General features: G+C 36.9%; 1 protein-coding gene across 9 annotated transcripts in view; it reads right to left on the bottom strand.

Annotated features, from left to right (window-relative positions):
* NSD1 (nuclear receptor binding SET domain protein 1) overlaps positions 1 to 19,872 on the bottom strand; it is a 141,690-nt gene that overhangs the window by 41,760 nt on the left and 80,058 nt on the right. For 7 of the 9 annotated variants that reach the window (XM_059917793.1, XM_059917797.1, XM_059917792.1 and 4 more), the window contains exons 6-12: positions 15,463 to 15,587; positions 13,423 to 13,693; positions 11,991 to 12,100; positions 7,223 to 7,298; positions 4,649 to 4,767; positions 3,568 to 3,711; positions 783 to 906 (exon numbers count right to left, since the gene is read on the bottom strand). In XM_059917793.1, coding sequence (XP_059773776.1) covers positions 783 to 906; positions 3,568 to 3,711; positions 4,649 to 4,767; positions 7,223 to 7,298; positions 11,991 to 12,100; positions 13,423 to 13,693; positions 15,463 to 15,587 — 969 coding nt within the window. Of the gene's footprint in view, positions 1 to 782; positions 907 to 3,567; positions 3,712 to 4,648; positions 4,768 to 7,222; positions 7,299 to 11,990; positions 12,116 to 13,422; positions 13,694 to 15,462; positions 15,588 to 19,872 lie in introns of all 9 variants that reach the window. The other 2 variants (XM_059917799.1, XM_059917801.1) reach the window with 1 other exon arrangement.

Below are 19,872 nucleotides of genomic sequence, written 5' to 3'. Positions count from 1 at the left end.
CCTACGGTTTTAATGACTTATGAGCATAAAATCTTTACTGTCAACCCTAATTTCTTTACTACTTTCATACTGTAACACCCATTCATAATGCTGAAAAAACAGCAATCTCCTTAGCACAGCTGTGAGGTGCTTTACAGGCTGGTCTCACCTGACCATTCCTAGTTTCTGACCCAATCCGTATATTGTAACTCTCACGAATTAGCTCTCTTTTTTTTGCTAAACAGTTTTACTGATGTATAATATACACAGAAAAGTGCACACACTCTAAGTTCACAAATAATCATGAAGTGAACACATTTCTTGATCACCACTCAGATCAAGAAACATAAAATATCATCAGTAACCCAGAAGTCCTCCTCGTCACTACCTATGCCTCACCTCTTCCCTAAAATATCTTAAACTCCAAACATACTGACCTATATGCTTCCTGTTCCCCAAATATTTCATACTTTCTTTACTGGACCTTCTATCCTTCCCCTCCACACACCAATTTCTATTTCTCTCTTAAAACCAAACTCAGATATCTTCCTCTGTAGCACTGGTGCATCTTCATTCACACAGCACTTTAACATTCACAACAACACTTTTTGCACTATATTATACTATACATTCATTATTCACTTGAGTTTTTTGAAGGCAAAGACCACAGAGCACCTATCTCTATGTCTGCAGGAATTAGCCCAGTATTGCCACAAAAAAAGTGTCTCCAATAAATGATTTTTTCCTAGAAAACTTGAAACTCAAACCTTCCTTGGAAGAAGACCTTTCTCTAACTACTTTACCTGTGCGACATTCATTGCAGATAAATTTTCCTCTGGGCATTTCAGTTAATCCAAGGCACTCCAGGTGGAAAGCCCCACAGCACTGAGCCTCACATAATAGCAGCTCACCCAGTTTCTCACAGTTCTGTTAAGAGAAAGAAAACAGATCTGTCTATAGAAAAAGATTTTTAAAAATCCCAAGCAGAAGGTCTTCATTAAAGCAAAAGTTAAGAAGCAGCTTTGCCAGAAACAAAAAATCCCACCATTCATTCAGCTAGTATTTAATGATTACCTCCTCTATGCCAGGTACCACAGGTCCCTGGCTCCCATCATTCTTATATTCTAAGGATACAAAGATACAAGTAAACAATTAAACAAACAAAAGATATCAGAAAATGTAAGTATTTGGGTAGAGCACTCAAACAACAACTTTGGATTGGGTGATTAGGAATGACTTCTTAGACTGGGCTCTGAATGACAAGTCAGCCACATGATCTGAAGAAGGGACCAAGAAGGCAGAAAGTACAGAAAGCGCACAGACAGGAAAAATCATGGCATTCCTATGAATCACAATGAAAGCCAGTGTCATTGGACAAAAGTGAACAAAAGTTAGAAGTGGTAGAAATGAAGTAAGAAAAAGGCAAGCAAGGGCCTGACTGTGTGGCCTTACAGATTACGGTACAGAGTTTCAGATTTTATTCTAATTGCAAAGGTGTGCCATTATAATGAGCGCTATACCAAGGGAAGGCTGAAATCAGGTATTCATCTAAAAACAGATCCCTATGACTGCTACATGAAAAATTTCAAGAGTAAAAAGGTGAGATGAGAAGCAGAGATAATCAAAGAGGTTACTGCAATGGTTCAAGCAAGAAATACTGGCCAGCTGGGACTTGGGTCATAACAGTCCAGAAGGGCCCTGATTAAGATTTGAACAATCCTTGAGATACACCTAGAACCATATTAAAATCAGAAAGATCACCTTTCTGAGACAATCTCACTAAAACAGGGTGTCAATGATGATACAGCCTTAGGAAATAAAGATCGGGATCTGTTGCTTTTGAAAACATTGTATGATTTATGAAAATTCTGCACATTCCCAACATTTGTTACTTTTCACCCCTCTAATATCCTGACTTGTTTCCCCATAGTGATTAACAGAAAAATGATAAAAATGAAAAAACTCTTATACTTATTCTGTAAGACAAGAAAGGGGGAAAGATGGCCAGGCAAGTCTAATATCGTCAAGAACCCAAAGAAACAGAACAGGTCTTGGCCACTTAACATCAAAGCTTAAATAAGCAAACGAGTAGGAGAGCTTTGGGAATAAAAGGCCAGAGGCAGCCAGGGATTAAGAGGGGACCCCAAGGGATTCTGAGCTAGTCTTTCATGTTTGGCTCTCCCATGATCTACTATTCATAACCAAAAATTAACAAATGCCATAAATATTACATGTTTTGTTTTGTATATTCAGAGTGCCAGCAACATCAGCTTTCCTGTACGATAAACAAATTCGCCTTCATCACTTAAACAGGAAAACTTCAATTATAGTAGGTACTGAGGAATAAATTTTTCAAATTAACCAAATGTTACAGACTAACCCTTTAATTGGGATGACCATGTAATTCATCCTTCAAACTAGGACACTTGAGCATGAAAGGAGGTGCTATTAATAAATTATACAAGCACAACAGATTTAAACAAAGACTGATCCAAACAAACCAGGACCATGGGTTACAATACCTTCTTATATGACAATCTTTGTGGGCCTAACAGTCTCTGAGGAGTAACACTGTTTGGGAGCAGGTCTGAATATAATCAACCTTCTTTATATAGCAGTGAAATGAAGAGACACAGAAACTGAGTTGAAATTATACTGGCCATAATAATATTCTAGGCCTGGGGAAATTTTATTTTTTAGCAGTTTCAATTAGAAAAAAAAAACAAACTAATATTTTCAACTTTTTATATGCTAGTTTTTAAGTATTTACAAGGTTAAATCAAGACCATGAAAAGAGAATATAACCAATGCATCCATTTAATTGACTCTACTCCCAAGTAAGATAAAGGCATTTGACATTAAAGTGGAGGCACATTTCACAGAGAAGCAAGACAACATAGTGGTTAAGACTCAAAACCCAGATTGCCTGGGTTTGAATCCTGGCTTCACTGAGTGACTACAAGCAAGCTATTTAACCTCCCTGTACCTCAATTTTCTTATCTATAAAACAAGGATAATAATGATCCTCTATCTTATGAGATTGTTATGCTAACTAAATGATGTAATATTTACAAAGTGACTGGAAAAACACCTGACACATAGTAAAAACCACTGCATAAATGTTTATTAAATAAATAGAAAAATACAGGTGGTAGGTTCTCTAAAGTCACTACTTTAAAGCAGAAAAAAAACCCAAAAACAACAACAAAAACAAACAAAACACACACACACACACACACACAAACCCAACAATCTATGTTGAAAATTCTCCTTGAAAAATTCCTTAGAAACCCAAACATTCTCACACCATGAGAGGTGCAGGAAAATTATCTTTGGCTGAGCAACCACAGATTTCACCCCTTCCATCTCAGACCTACTTCAGGGTATCTACCCAGGGGCAACACTAAATATTTCTCTTCTTTTTTTGTGGGAAGAGAGAAGAGTTAAATCTTTAAAGTAAGTGATTCCACTGGAATCATCCAAGAGAATTTTTATTCCAACCATGACTAGGTCATCAAGAGAAAGGGAGAGGACTTCTCTTAAAAGATAAGCATGCAATTCAAATGCAAGTGGGCAAACATTCTCTACCTGACAAACATTCTCCTTGAGTGCAGCTCCTCCTCCTCGTTCACCCTGCAGTTTTTTAGATACAGGCATTCCGTGGTCATTTTCTACACCCTCCTCAACGGTCTCCTTGGGGCTTGCAGCTGTCCTGTGTGTCATCAGTTCTCCCTTGCAGAGAAAAAATAACATCCCACATCTATATTATTGATGTCTCCTCCATCTGACCCCCTCCCTCTGGGCTGCTATTTGTCTAGCCATTAAGCACTTACAGATGTTCAGCCAATCACGTGGGCGGACTGCATGCAATGTTAGTTCTAACCCTGCTGTGATTGGGCGGGTAGTGGGCGCCTCATGCCCTGCCACTAACTGCTCTGAGGCTGTTCCACTGGAACTTTTTGAGCTGTTCCATTTTAAGGTTTCACTAAGGGAGAGAAAACATTCTTAAGTTTATTTGATTACTTATTTGTCCTTCCAAGATCAGTGTTTCCTAAATAATGCCCCCCTTGGGCATTCTATTCAAATTGTCCTGGAAAGAAACACTCTGTATCATAATATGTGATGCTGACCTGACTTGTTCTAATTCTCTTTTAACCTGAATTGGAAAGCTAGGGATAGCATCAATAGCTGCACTGATGCTCTTCAAGAAAATGGCTTTAAATCTGTTTCCTAAAAGTCGCTGTTTACAAACATTACTCTAAATTTCAGCAGTTGGTGGTCTCAATAAATAAGCAAATGAGTTTTTCCCCTAACTGCAGTCTCAACTTTTAAAGGGCAATACCAAGTTCATCTGGATTATACAGTTACTTGATATTGTGCTCTCTGGTTTTAGAACAAGTTTACTTCCTGATGAAACAGTTATGCATTTCATCTGACACCTAGAGCATGGGGTGTGATCTTTTAAAAAGGTCACACCCACAGTTGCCATAGTGCTTTGACTTATTTCTACTAGAATCAGATTCATCTTTTTCTCCAGGATTCCTCATCACTACTAGCTGTTTCAACAGAATACTATTTTTAGGTAAACTCAAAGGGAAAAGGGATGTGGCCTCTACTGTGAAAAGCAGCTTCGCTTTGGAAGGTCAAAAGATGAAGAACTGCATAATACCTCGGAGCTTGGAGTTTCTTTTGATGAGCTGTCATTTTTCACTTTTTTACAATGCACCTTGGCTGTAGCATGTCTCTGTCGTTTTCGCTTCCTTGGTTTATCAAACAGCTTGGTGGTGCCTAGGACAGGAAAACAGGTGTTACCTGCTGGCTGATCACATGCATGTCCAAGAACTCCTATCCTCAACTAAAGGGACCTCATAGAATTATGGAATGTTAGAGTAAACACCAACCTTAATTTTAATTTTAATTCTCTAACTTTGCAGATGAGGAAAACAAGAGCAGAGGAAAAAAAACGACTTACCCATTAGTATATAACTAGTTGGGGAAATGGATACATATATATAAATTCTGCCTCATGTGGATTAAATAGTAAACATACAGGTTATTAAAGCAATTTCATTTTATATGATTGAAATGAAAGACTTTCTAGTTCCACAAAGGACTTTAATATCCTACAGATGGGGAGGAAATGCATTTAGTAGTCAGGAAAAGATACTAAAACCTGGCCTCCAAGATTAAAGACAATAAATTATATCACTCTATGATTTAAGGATTAAGACAAAAACATGAAATACATAAGATCTGACTTATAGGAGAGAAAAATACCTCCCTCCCCCAACCAATACATTTATTGGCCAAAAGGATATTCATGCAGGGACTTCCCTGGTGGCGCAGTGTTTTAAGAATCCGCCTGCAAATGCAGAGGACACGGGTTCGAGCCCTGGTCCGGGAAGATCCCACATGCCGCAGAGCAACTAAGCCCATGCGCCACAACTACTGAGCCTGTGCTCTAGAGCCCGTGAGCCACAACTACTGAGCCCGTGTGCCACAACTACTGAACCCATGCGCCTAGAGCCCATGCTCTGCAACAACAGAAGCCACTGCGATGAGAAGCCTACACACCACAAGGAAGAATAGCCCCCGCTCACTGCAACTAGAGAAAGCCCGCGCACAGCAACGAAGACCCAACACAGCCAAAAATAAATAAACAAATAAACGTTTTTTTTAATTAAAAAAAAAAAGGGTATTCATGCAGCGATACTATAACCTTGAATATGAATGCCTAATCTTGGCATATTTAGAAAATGGAATTTAGTCTCTCACTCATTTTTTATTATACATATTTCAACTCTTTGTTATAGAAACATTAAGAGGAATCTTTAAAGAGATATTTTGTAAAATGTTCCAGGATATTTAAGCTAGGTATCAAATACTTTGGAAGACTGCTTTAGGGCTCTCTTCTTGATCTGCCTGATTGAGATGGAGCTCTGCTATCAAAGCTGCTGACAGCCTAAGACTAAAAGGGAAGAGTTAAGATGGTGGCAGAATAAAGCTTCAAAATTCTCACAAGTTGAAACATTTAGATGAAATTTACAGAGGATAAAGTGCAGGTTGTAGGTTTTACAGAAAACTAAAGTACAAATGTATAGGGAAAGAGCTGATATTATTTTGAAAGCAGTTTTTTAGTTTTTTTTTTTAAATCAAGCAAACAAGTTGACCAACCTATATTATAATTGCATACAGGGTTAAAATAAGTTAACATATTGCTTAATTTACTTGCTAAAAAACTTAATAATCACAGATCACATTCAAAGAAGTGTACGTTTAAGACCACGTAAAATATAATCTCCCCATAATACCCTTTGCTGATAGATCATATCTGATGTAGCATGCTCAAATCTAAGCTAATATTTCAGGAATGACACCAATCAATAAATGGCATAGGCAGACAAAATGATCAAAGGGATAGAAAGAATTGCTATGGAGAAACACAGGGTGGATAATGAGACAGCAGTGTGGCAATAAATTTGGTCACGTCTGGATATAGTTCCCCAGCCCTTCCAACCTCTTTCATCTTCATGCTTATTCTACAAGATAGGGATAATATGAATAATATCCTAATTCGTTGTAATGCTTTAGATTGATCAGAGGTAACAGTCCTTACGCAAAGAAACTGGTAGAGTAGATACTTAAACTATGATTATTTTATCTGTTATTGAATGAAGAAGGGCTGCCCATTCCTGCTGTGGGCAGAAATAAGATGACCAAGCAGAGGTTCCAGGAAACAGATTCCAATTTAATCTAGAAGATTCCCAAGGCCTTTAGGCTCAAATGTAAGCTCTCTTTTTCAAGCATATGTTCATTGACCAAAGGTCACAGGTGTGATATAAGAAAGTAAGACTATGAAAGACTTGTTTAAGATGATTTGCAATTTCCCCCTCAACTCAAATTCCGTATTTTCTGTCCTATAGGAATCAAAGCCAAGAAAGTAATGATGCAGTATGGAGAATTATCTAATAAGAAAATTAAGGAGCTGATTTTTCTTTATTGTTCCCAACATTTCCTTAACACTAATATAATTCTAATTCCATTTAACTAATTTCAGTATAAAGTTGGAAATGAATCAATACAATTTTCTAGTGTCATACGTAGTTTTAGGAAGCATATATTGGGCAAACAAGTCTTAGAACTTGCAACCTTACTAGTCCTGCTTAGTAACTTTTCTCATTAACTGACAGGGTACTTCACACTTATTTTTGCAATACAGTTCTTAAATCTCAAAAACACTCACCTCCACCAAACTCTTTAGAACGAGATGCAGCACATGATTCAGTAATTTCATTCTCCAAGTGACCAGCTTCATAACACTACAAATAAGTAAAATGCATCATGTTTTACAAAGGAATAGAAAATAAACCCTTTATACTATGTGCCAAAAGCTGAACTGTCTATTGCCAAAGATACAGAATCTTGGCTGTTTTTAACAATTAAAGGAACAGTGTAATAGTAAAGGGTTGAAGAGAAACTTTTTGGGAAAAGCATCAGATTTGGTTTTTTTTTTCATGCTCTAAAACTCAAAACCACCACATACTCCGGTGGGGGGACTACGGACAACGACTGGCTTATTCAGAGACTCCCAATATATAAAGAAGATACAGAACACTGCTCTGATTAAAGTGGGAGAGAAAGAGAAAAAGTATGTGCTTATAGACCCACCAGCTCAATTCTGTTCCACACCACCGTGTATTTAAAATCTTCCTTCTTAATGTTATACTTACAGCCACTGGATTTTACACAGACTTATTTACCTGATGAATTCTAAATATCAAAAAGCTCTGAATCATGGAAGGTCTTTCTAATTTAAGTTGCTGCAGATTAATATAAATTAAAGCAACACTGAAACTAAAAACAAAACACTTAACATCGGGAATTCCCTGGCGGTCCAGCGGTTGGGACTCCACGCTTTCACTGCCAAGGGCCCCTGGTCAGGGAACTAACTAGGATTCCACAAGCCACGTGGCATGGCCAAAAACAAACAAACAAACAAAAAACAACAAGAAAAACTTTAAACATCAAGAGTAATTCACTATACATTTTATTCCCCTACTACTAATGCTTGTATCAATTAGTTCTATTCCAAGAAAATGTCTTCTCCTACAAGAATAATATTCTTCATCATGACTGTAAAACAAAATTTAGTGGCCACAAAAGTCAATATAATGGATGCTATTCTTGCTATGAAGTTCCCAAAGTCTGAGGTTAAAACAAGATAAAATGCAGCTGTGAATTTCTGAACACTTATTATATACATTAATAAATCATAAGAATGTTCCTCATGTTCAACGTAGATCAGAGTCTTATGAAGTCAAATAAAATGAAGGAGCAAATGTTAGGTACCTAGTTAAATGGAACAAAACACTAGTAGACAAACCCACAAAACAGACTGCATAATTTAAAGAAAACTACCATCTATATTACTTAGATAACCAATTTATACTTCATTGTTTAACACTCACCCAAAAGCTGTGATGCAAAAACAATCAGAATGTTCCCAAAACTACAGTCAGAGAATGATGCAGAAAAAATTCTCATTTCTGATGTCAACAATTTTGTAAGCCAAAATAGAAATAACAGCATGCACACGCACGCACGCACACACACCCCCACACACACTACACTACATGAATAAAAATCCATCTGCTCTGCTTAGAATAAAAAAAGGGACTTCCCTGGTGGTCCAGTAATTAAGACTCTGTGCTTTTATTAAGATCCCACGTGCCGCGAGGCGTGGCTGAAAAATAATGATAATAATAAAATATATTTTTTAAAAAACCCACAGAACTCTGTAAGTGCCTTGGAGGACATGTCAAAGATGCCAGTAACTTACTTTATGCATAATCTGGTAGGATATGCATTAAGTCTGTGCACTCTTAAGTTACCACCACCTCAACAGACAATCCCTCTTTCTCTAACCCACTGATTGATCCATCCAAAGACAAGGTGTGGCCTGCCTGGTAACCCATGGTGTAGTCCCAAGATGGAGCTGAATCATGGTTTCAACCTGATGGCAAAATATACCTCACAGTAAGCAGGACCTTAACTGTGAAGTTGACTAGTTCAGATAGCAGAACTCACTTCTAAAACAGAAAAGAGGTCACTTTTCTCCAGGGTCCAGGTCTAGCCATCACCAATAATTCTGGTTTTCTCTTGTTCTAGCACCAAATATGATGCCTATCTCCCTACCAAAAAAAGCTGAAATTCAACAGTGACAGTTATTAATTATATCTAATGCTTAAAGAGACCAAAAATATTGAGAGACAGAGAATTGGATAGCTAACAGATTTTTAACTAATGGTGCTAAAACAATTGGACATCCACTTCAAAACTCCATCTCAAAAAATGAAGAACTGTATATAAATCAAAACCAGAATACTCCTAAAAGAAAACACAGAAAGTACATCTCTGTGTCGATGTGGTAGGCAAAGATTTCTTGAAATAGACACAAAACATAAATCATAAACGAAAAAACAAACTTTTAAAAATTCTTTCTCATGAAAGACTAAGGAAATGAATAGGCAAGCATCAGACTGGGAAAAAGTATTTGAAGCACATATATCTGACAAAAGACTTGTATCCCAAATATAAAGGCACTCCTAAAAAAGCAACCATAAAAACAATGAACAGCCCAATCAAAAATGTACGTGTGCTTGAACAGTTGTTTGATAATATATAGGAATGGCCAGTAAGCACATACTAAGGGGCTCCAAATCAATAATCATTAGGGAATACAAATTAAAAACATGATTAGATATCATTTCATATCCACTAGAACGGCTAAACTTAAAATGACTGACAATCCAAATGCTATTAAAGATATGGAGCAACTGGGACTCTGACATACCGCTGGCGGGAACGTGAAGTTGTACAACCACTTTGGAGAAGTGTTTGGCAGTTTCTTTAAAAGGGATATATTCATGAGCCAGCAATCCCACCCCTAAGTATTTACACCACCAAGAAAAATGAAAATATATGTACACAAACAGACTCAGAATATTCATACCAGTCTTATGATTAATAGCCCTCAAATGAAAAAATGCAAATGTGCATCAACAGGAGAAAGGACAAGCAAATTGTACTTGAACTACTATTGAAATAGCATCCTTGTGGATGTATCTCAAATACATGTGTTGAATAAAAGAAGCCAGTTAACAAAAACAAAACAACATATACGACATTCAAGAACAAGCAAAACTAATCTATGGTAACGGAAGTTAGAAAATTTTGCTTCTTGAAGAGATGAGAATGGGGAGTTGAGTGAAAAGGGGCACAAGAGAACTTCCAGGGGTGACAGATATAGAGCATACTTAGTTTGGGTGGTACTTAACATGGTATATACAACTGCTAGAGCCATCAAGCAGAACAATTAAGATCTGTGCATTTTATTGGTGTAAATTAAATCTCAAAGAGTTCTGGGACACTTTCGCCTATATAAATTAAAATTATCAACTAAATCATGCTTTTTATCCCCTTAAGGAAAAAATTAACCCACAAACACAACAAGTTAAATTTCAGATTAGAAAACTGCACTTGGCAGAGCAAGGTCATACAAATTAACACTATATTTTTAAATTTTTTATACAATTTTAAAGGTTATACTCCATTTACAGTTATTATAAAACAAATTAACACTATTTTTTAAGTAACCCTGTCTCAAAAACATTGAGGATTCAAAATTCATCTTATTCCTTCAAATCATTAACTTATATATGCCAATTATAGCTCCATAAAGGGGGTGGGGAGTCATTCACTTAACTCGCCTGAATTCTTACTTTCAATGACATTTGCAGCACCTCACCTCTAGCAGTAAGACAACAGCCTCCCATGACTCACCTTGTACAATACCATTAAATTTATCATCTGATTGCAAATGTCACTTCCACGCTCAAAACGTTCAACTGAATCCCAGTTTCCCTGGCCCGTCCCATCTACCTCTGCCAACAATCTTGTGCAGTGGCTAAGATTTGAATAATATAAATCCAGGAGAGAAAGCACTGCAGAAGGAGATGACCACAGCCTTACTAGAGTGTGGGGCACAATGAGAGGATAGTGAGTTAGAGACACATTGTCACTGAAGGTTGCACAAACTGCAGAGAGAGTTCGGAGGGCAGGAGATGAGTCTAAGAACAACCGAAAAGTCCATGGCATAAAACTGCTTTGAGAAGAACAAAGGAACTAAAGTACATAATGTGACTCTTTAAGTAAGGTATAAAAACACAAATAAATTAAATTTTACATTTACAGATGAGTGACTAACAAAAACTAGGGGCCTTAATATAGGATTAAAGGATAGAAGTTTGCTACAGCTAAGGAAAGAATTCCAAAAACTCTATTTATGATTTGATTACAATCTGCATTTTTTCTTTAAAGAAAAAGAATTTTTTAAAATAGGAAATCTGTGCAACCTACAACTGAATTTGTAACATATACACTGAGTTACTCCTCAAATACAAAGAGAGCAGGATGTATCCTAAGGAATCAATATCCAGTTATCATCCATTATAGAATTAGAAAATCATTTTCTATTTCCAACTACAATTTAATGATGCCTTCTTGGCTAATGGAAACCAAGTTTGCAAAACTGAAGATCAAGTGTTTCTGCCTGGATTATAGCTGAGCTAGGTCTTTTCTGAGGTATTATGCAGACAGGGCAATGGCATTAGAGTAGGTTAGTGGCTTGTAGAGACAGAAGTGAAGTAGAAATCAGGTAAGAGGTTTTGAGCCCAGAAAAGAAATTACAACAAACACAAACTTTACTCAACTGTAAAAGCTTTTTTCATTTTCACTTGAAAAGAAAATCTAAAATCAAGTGATACACATGTCCGTACAAATGCAAAACAGCCTCTTAATGTAGGATCTCTCAGATCACCAAGTGTACTCTGACATTCTATAATTTCTATGTATATGCGCATTGATGTCATAAGTATTACTAAAAGATTTGTTTTTAAAATCCCCTATTTCCTGGATTCAACCCTATTTTAGAATTGACTAAAATAACATACCTTTTTAGTAAGGCCAAGTTCCCCTTTCTTGGGCATAAATCCAGGGTCTAAATCATTGGATTCAAGAAGTTTCTTAGTTGGTTTTCTCTGACGCTTACTTTCATAATTTCCTGAAATGCATGTATCTTTTCATTAGATGATTTAGAAACTGGGCACAAGCTAATTTTTAAAAAACATATATATTATATCTCACACAAAAATTAGTCATTTTTTAATATTTTTCTCATCATCTTGTGGGAAGGGACATGGTAAAAATTTATTTATTCTAAAATACTAGTTAACATAAAACAAGAAAATATTTCTCAATACAGACACAAACTAATGTGAGGATGTTATGTCAGAGTGTGTGTGTGTGTGTGTGTGTGTGTATACACACTTACTAAAAACCATATATGTTGATACATTTTTTAAAAATCACAAATGAACTAAGGGAGAAATCAAAAGGGCAAAACTCCCTTTAGAGCAATCAATTGGTGATAAGAACAAAAGGAGAAGTGAGGTAAAGTAGAGCCTGAATTCTGGGCATAAACAGACCAGGATTAGAATTTTTGTTCTGCTCCTAAATAAGTAAAAGACACTTGTTTACTTTGTAGGACTGCTCTTATGAATTATATAAAAGAGCCTAATAACAGAGTTTGGCACATAATGGGCAATGAGGTGGTAACTATCTTTATTATTCTTTTTGATTCTGCCTTGATTATGCACAATTGGAATCCCTTTTTAAAGAATAACATCACAAGCTACTGTTGGGAATGTAAAAAAGTTACATCCAAAATTTTCCTTGGCTGACTACAATACTCGTCAGAAGGTTACTCCAATATAAAAAAAAAAAAAAAAGAAATGAAAAATGTCAGAAGGTGAATTAGAGACAGTACGTTTAGATCCAATTCTCACCAGGTGACATGTTTATACAGAATGATAAAGTGAAAAGAAATTGGTAATTAACTTCAAGGGAGTATTTACACTCAGCTGCTTGCTATGTGTCAGGTAAATTTCTTTATACATTGCATCACAGTCTCCATTTTATATATCGAGGAAACAAGTTCAGAGGTTAAACAACTTCCCAAGTAACACAAAGATTGGTAAAGTCAGTATCTGAAGTATAATTTTTATGTGTTTACTCCACTAGTATGCAGTGCCCCTCCCCCAAACCCTGTTATCCTGGGTGTTGATTCACACTGTGGTTGATCAATAATCATGAAGAGCAATAACACTGTAAAGAAAGTAGTTTTTTAAAAATATGTCTTCCTGCCAGTACACCAATTCATGGTCATTAACTATATCCAATTAGCCAGTATTAGGGATTTCCCAGAATCAAAGTGGGTAGTTTGCTGTACAGAAATACACTACTGGCTTTCCATCAAAACATACTAAAATCTCCTGCTTCCTCTAATTATACACACTTACATACTGAGACCCATCCCCATCTTACCTGGTGTTTTAACTAGCAATTCCTCAGACTCAAGGGCAGGCCGTGGAGAGACTTCCGGAGCCACAGGCACAGACAAGGTCAGCTGTGGCAACTCAGCATGTCCACCTCCAAGTTCTGACTGAGCCAAGGGCCCTTCCAAAAACGGAGCCTCCCTTTCAAGAACTGGAGGCTCTTCTTTGGTTGAAATCAAAGAATTCTCATCCACCTGTTTGTTCTGAGCACTAGATCGACACCGGGCTAAAAGGCTTTCCTCTTCACGGCGGGAACTTACCTAAGGGCAAAAGATAAACGTGGAATCCATAGGCCAAAGTCATTATAATTTAAGTGTCAAAAAGAATAATGTACTTATAAAGGACTGAAATTCTGACACGTGCTACAAATGGATGAAACTTGAAGACAACATTACACTAACTGAAATAAGCCAGACACAAAAGGACAAATATTGTATGATTCCACTTGTATGAGGTACCTAGAATAGTAAAATTCATAGAGACAGAAAACAGAATGGTGGTTGTTAGGGGCTAAAGGTATGGGGAAGTGGGAAGTTATTTTTTAATAGACACAGAGTTTCAGTTTGGGGACATAAAAAATTTCTGAAGATAATGGGTAGTGGTGATAATGGTAGTGGTTGCATAACGATGTGGGTGTACTGAATGCCACAGAACTGTACACTAAAAAATGGTTAAAGTTGTAAATTTTATGTTATATATATTTTACTATAATTTTTTAAAAGGGTAAAAATGTCATTGGATTGAGATACACTGAAGCTATAAAAATTCATTAAAGCCATAGTGATAATCTAAGAAAAAGAAAAAAAGATTCCCTAATGTACCATCGATAAAAGCAGCTAATAATAAACTTCCAAAGTTGAGTTGGTAAATTAATGGGAAAGCAATACATGCCTTTCATGTATTTCAGTACTATAAAATGACAGATTGACAGATAATATAAGTAGAAGAAATAATAAAATCTGAAAATCTTCATTTTGTAACCCCAAATGAAATTATTCATATAGAAAAGGATCTACAATTGATATTTTTTAAAAAACATCAGGGAAATGGCTGATGGGGAACAGGACATTCTCTTGGAGCCAAAGTAATTATACATATACTGCTGCTTGATCAAAAGAGGTAAAACATAACTCAAAAGACAGAAATCAGTTAGTCACCGCGGTGAACTACTGGAGGTTAAATACCTTCCAATGTCATGCAACATATGACACCTACCGTGTAATCTAGCCAAAAATGTTTAACTTGAATCTATCAAATTGTTACTTATAATTACTACCTAAAAGGGAACACAGACGCAATCACACAAATCAAGAAGGCAGATACTCTAAATGTGTTGCTCTCATTGCTTACATACGGTCATGAAAAGGGGGGACTGTCCTGGATTTAAGGTGATTTAAGAAATGTAACAACCAGATATAATGTGTAGTCCTAGACTGGATCTTGGTTTGGATAAATTAAATGTAAAGGTTACGAAATAATTGGGGAAATCTGAACATGGATTTGTTATTAGATAAACTGACCTTAATAGATATGACCATGATAAACTGGTTGTGAAGAAAAATGTTGTTTCTTAGAGGTGCATGTTATTTAGGGACATGGAGTCAAAATATCTCTAATTTACTTTAAAATACTTTGAGTTTAAAGAAATTGAATTTAAAAATAAAGCATATAAGGTATTATAACATTTGTTTACAGAATTAGGATCATACTATTCTTTTTAATACCCTGTATTTTTTACTAAACATTTTATCATAACAATATTCCTAAATCATTAAATACATTTTGAAAGCAAAGGGGGAAAATATACTATATATACACACACTATACACACATAGTACATAGACTCATTTACATTTCCTGTATAACTAGTACAGGCTAAGTACTGTGCCAGAAGCTGGAAATAAAAAACTGAAAAACAAGATCCCAGTCAAGGAAATTATTGTCCCATGAAGATAAAATATGATATTGAAGGGGAAATTGCAGTATCCTAAAAGGACTGATGAAAGGTTGTTGAAATGGTGGAATGTACCTTGTGCACCTGTTCCTGTACCTTCTTTTGTTTTTTCTTAGGAGCAAATATCTGATCATATTCTTCTGTATATTCCAGAAGCCACTTGCTTGGCTTCCTAAGGCGTTTCTTCTCTGACCGCACAGCTAAAAGAGGAGAAACAAGTTCAGTATTAACCAAAAAGTCAGAGGGAAACCCAACATTTTCATGCAACTATCTCTGTACTTCCAAAGGTACAGAAATAGGAAACTCACAAAAACACTATGGCTATTTGCTATGGTTTATCCTATGCAAAATTTGGGAGAAAGGAGACTTTTGTTGCCTTATCCACACACACACAGCCCATCCAATGTTAACGAAATTAAACTGAAACTAGTGTCCTACAGTGACGAAGCTAACATTAAAATATGGATTCTAAATCAGGTAAATTCATAAAAAACACAATGAATTAACATTTTAAATAACATCTCTCTGGACTATGCAGAATACTGGATGAATAGATGATAGAATATTTACCTAATCAGCACTACCACATGAATTTCAAAAGCATTTTACATATACTTTATATCATGGTTATAGTGAGTTTCACATTAGAAACATCAAAAATATATAATTAATAATATGTATACCATTATCTCAATAACATTAAAAAATGTATGCCATGTATGCCAAAGGCAGAAAAGATAAAATAGAATACAGAATTTCGGATACTTTCTTAAAATAAAACAAAAAACAAACAGAAAAACAACTCTTGTCATGTTTTATGATCAAAATATCAAAGTATCATGCCATTTTTCCTTGAATTAATGGTGAAACAAATATCTATTATTAATTTCCCTATAAAACTTCATCCCAGTTTTAATATACTTAACATGCTATAATCATTTTACTATACTGTAAACTCTTTGAGAACAGAGCCCAATGCCTACAGAACGCAGGATACAATCTACTCAAGACGGCAGGAGTATTTCATCATATGATGACCTCAGAGAAAGCTATTCCTGCCTCATTTGAATGTGGCAATACTGGTGTTCTCTCAATAAAAGAAACACAAAAGTAGAGACCAAAAAGGAAAGGTCACAGGCTCAGCAAGCTTGGCAAAGGCTCTTACTCCCTAGCACATATGGAAACAAGCCATAAAACCTTCATTAGGACAAGATGTGGAAAAGAATTTTTTACTAATTCTAACTGCTGTAATTTCACATTAGTAAACAGTAGTAACACATCATTTAGTTTATTTCAAGTTAATGTAAAAGGAGGTGAAAACTTAGAACCACATAAAAACCTGAACATGGATTTTTATAGCAGCTTTATTCAAAACTGTCAAAACTTGGAAGCAACCAAGATGTAGGTGAATGGATAAATACACTCTGGTACATTCAGACAATAGATCATTATTCAGCGCTGAAAAGAAATGAGCTATCAAGTCATGAAAAGACATGGAGGAACCTTAAATGCGTATAACCAAGTGTAAAAAGCCAATCTAAAAGTTTAGATACTGTAGGATTCCAACTATATGACATTCTGGAAAAGGCAAAACTATGGAGACTACATAAAGTGTTTGCCAAGCTAAGGTAAGGAATATCAGAAACAAAAGAATATGGCCTTTTTGATACTGGAAGGGAATATTAAAAGCTAGAAAATTACAAAAGCCAATGGAACGAGGAGATCATTCAAACCTCAATATATGGTACGCAGCAAACATGAAACCGAACAGGAGCTGAAATACACCACCACTAACTTTCTTCGCAAATACACATCAATTCCAAGCACAGAACCAGGACCTATTGTGCAGAATGGAGATGAATTGTTCATATAGGACAAGTCTAGCAATAGCTTTAGACTACAGAGTGCACACATACCAGTTAAAATAATAAAATATCCAAAAAGCTGAATCAACCCCAAACGTTCACCAACTGATAAGTGGGTAAGTAACATGTGGTATATCCACACACTGGAATACTATTCAACAATAAAAACTCCCTCTCTCTCTCCCTCTCTCTACACACACACACACGTGTGTGTATATATATATAAAAATAAAATTCCCCACCCCTAGCTCTTGCCTTACCTCGTATATATTACAGGGTCTGGTCCAGCACACAGGAACTAAAGAGCCTGACACAGGATACCCAGGACCAAGGGAGCTAGGCCTGAGGTAAAGGACTCAGAGCACTGGGGACAGTTAAGGGTGGAGGAGTGCAGCACCCAGGGTAGTCAGCGTGGGAGCCCAAGACACTGGGCGCAACTAAAGGAAGGCAAGGGTTGGGGACCAGGGGACAGGTAAGCAGAGCCATCCATGTCTGAGGCCAGGGTGCCCAAGGTGCTAGGTGCACAGAATATAGGGGTCCCGAAGACACAGGGAGTCAGAAAGTGGGGTGTTCTAGGCATGGGGCACCCTGGATGTGGGATTTTCTGGCACGGGGTGCAGAGAAAGGTGGGGTGCCCAAGCACAGGATGCACAGGACATGGGGTATCGAAGGCACAAGGCATGCTTGGCATGGGAGTCCCGAAGTACAAGGTAGGATGTGCAAAGTGAGGAGCACCCTGGGAATAAGAAGTATGACATCTGGGACATGGGTACCAACCCATATGGTGCTGGGCACATGGCCATAAAGAACAAGATACTGCCACATGTCATGATATAAATAAACCACAGACACATTATGCTAACTGAAAAGACCAAGACACAAAAGATCACACATTGTATGATTACATTAATATGAAACGTCCAGAAAAAGCAAATCTACAGAGATAGAGAGTAGACTAGTGGTTGTCTGGGACTAACTATAAATGAGATAGCGTGATCTTATGGGAGTGGTGTAATATTCTAAAACTGATTTATGGGGATGGATGCACAACTCAGTAAATTTACTGAAAACCATTTGCTGAACACTTGAAGTGTGTGAATTTTGTGGTACGTAAATTATACCTTGAGTAAGTTTTCTTCTTTTCTTCAAAACAGTGATGTTTCCCAGAAAACGAGACTACTAACAGCAACATCACTCTGCCCATACAGCTTATTAGCCCCTGTCATACCTCTACTCCCCTAGTTCTGGGACCTCAGAGGCAAAAGAACTTAAGGGGGGGAAAAAAGGCAAAAACCCAAACAACTCTTCATAATAATGGCAAGTTACTCAGCCCAAATTTCCTGTTGAAAGCAAATAAAAATGCTGTATGAAGTCTTTAAAAAACCACCTTAGGGACTTCCTGGTGGCACAGTGGTTAAGAATCCACCTGCCAATGCAGGCGACACGGGTTTGAGCCCTGGTCCAGGAAGATCTCACATGCCATGGATCAACTAAGCCCGTGCACCACAACTGCTGAGCCTGCGCTCTAGAGCCCGTGAGCCACAACTACTGAGCTCATGTGCCACAACTACTGAAGCCCGTGCACTAGACCCCGTGCTCCACAACAAGAGAAGCCACCGCAATGAGAAGCCAGCGCACCACAACGAAGAGTAGCCCCTGCTCACCACAACTAGAGAAAGCCTGCACGCAGCAATGAAGACCCAATGCAGCCATAAATAAATAAATAAATAAAAATTAAAAACCACCTTAAAAGAAGCAAAAAACTGAAAAAATTGTAAAGAACTACAAACCAAAAACTAAGGGAAAGTAATAACCCAGGGAAACAAGTAGAGCCCTGAAACTGATTTTGTCCTGAGGGCTTTTCGGCTATCCTGTTAGGAGGCAGAAGTTTAAGGGAGACTAAACTTTGGCCTCAAAGGGCTCTATCCTCAGAATTACGGTGAAACAGAAGTAAACCATGTTGCAACCCCCAGGAGACCACAAGGAAAGGTGCCTCGGCACAAAGTAAAAGGGGAGTAGGAGTGAGAACAAGTCCTTGAGAAATTGTGACTGGTCCTCCTGTGGATTTGCAGCCTGATGGGCCAGGAAAATTCAAGCCCCCATAAGAAAACTGTAAATTAATACATCATGTTAATAGAATAAACAGGAATAATCATCTCAACAGGCATAGAAAAAACATCTGAAAAACTAAACAAACTAGGTACAGAAGGGAACTTTCTCAACCTGAAAGGCCACCTATCAAAATCACAGTTAATATCATAGTTAAATTGTGAAAAACCAGCTGCTTTCCCCCTAAGATCAGGAGCAACACAAGGATGTCTGTTCACTCTACTTACCCTCAACAATGCACTGAAGGATCTAGCTAGGGCAATCAGGCAAGAAAAAGAAATAAAAGGCATCCAGATTAGAAAGGATGAAGTAAAACTATCTCTTTTGGCTGATGGCGTGATCATGCACATAGAAAATCCTAAGGAATTCACAATAAAATGATTAGAGCTAAAATATGAGTTCAGCAAGGTTGCAACACCTAAGATCAATATATAAAAATCAACTGTATTTCTATATACTAGCAATGGGAAATCCAAAAATGAAATTAAAAAAACAATTTTATTTATAATAG

This window comes from Balaenoptera ricei, chromosome 3, assembly GCF_028023285.1.
Source record: "Balaenoptera ricei isolate mBalRic1 chromosome 3, mBalRic1.hap2, whole genome shotgun sequence".
Classification (NCBI taxonomy): domain Eukaryota; kingdom Metazoa; phylum Chordata; class Mammalia; order Artiodactyla; family Balaenopteridae; genus Balaenoptera; species Balaenoptera ricei.
Note: the sequence above shows the minus strand (reverse complement) of the source record. Positions and strands in the feature narration are given on the sequence as shown.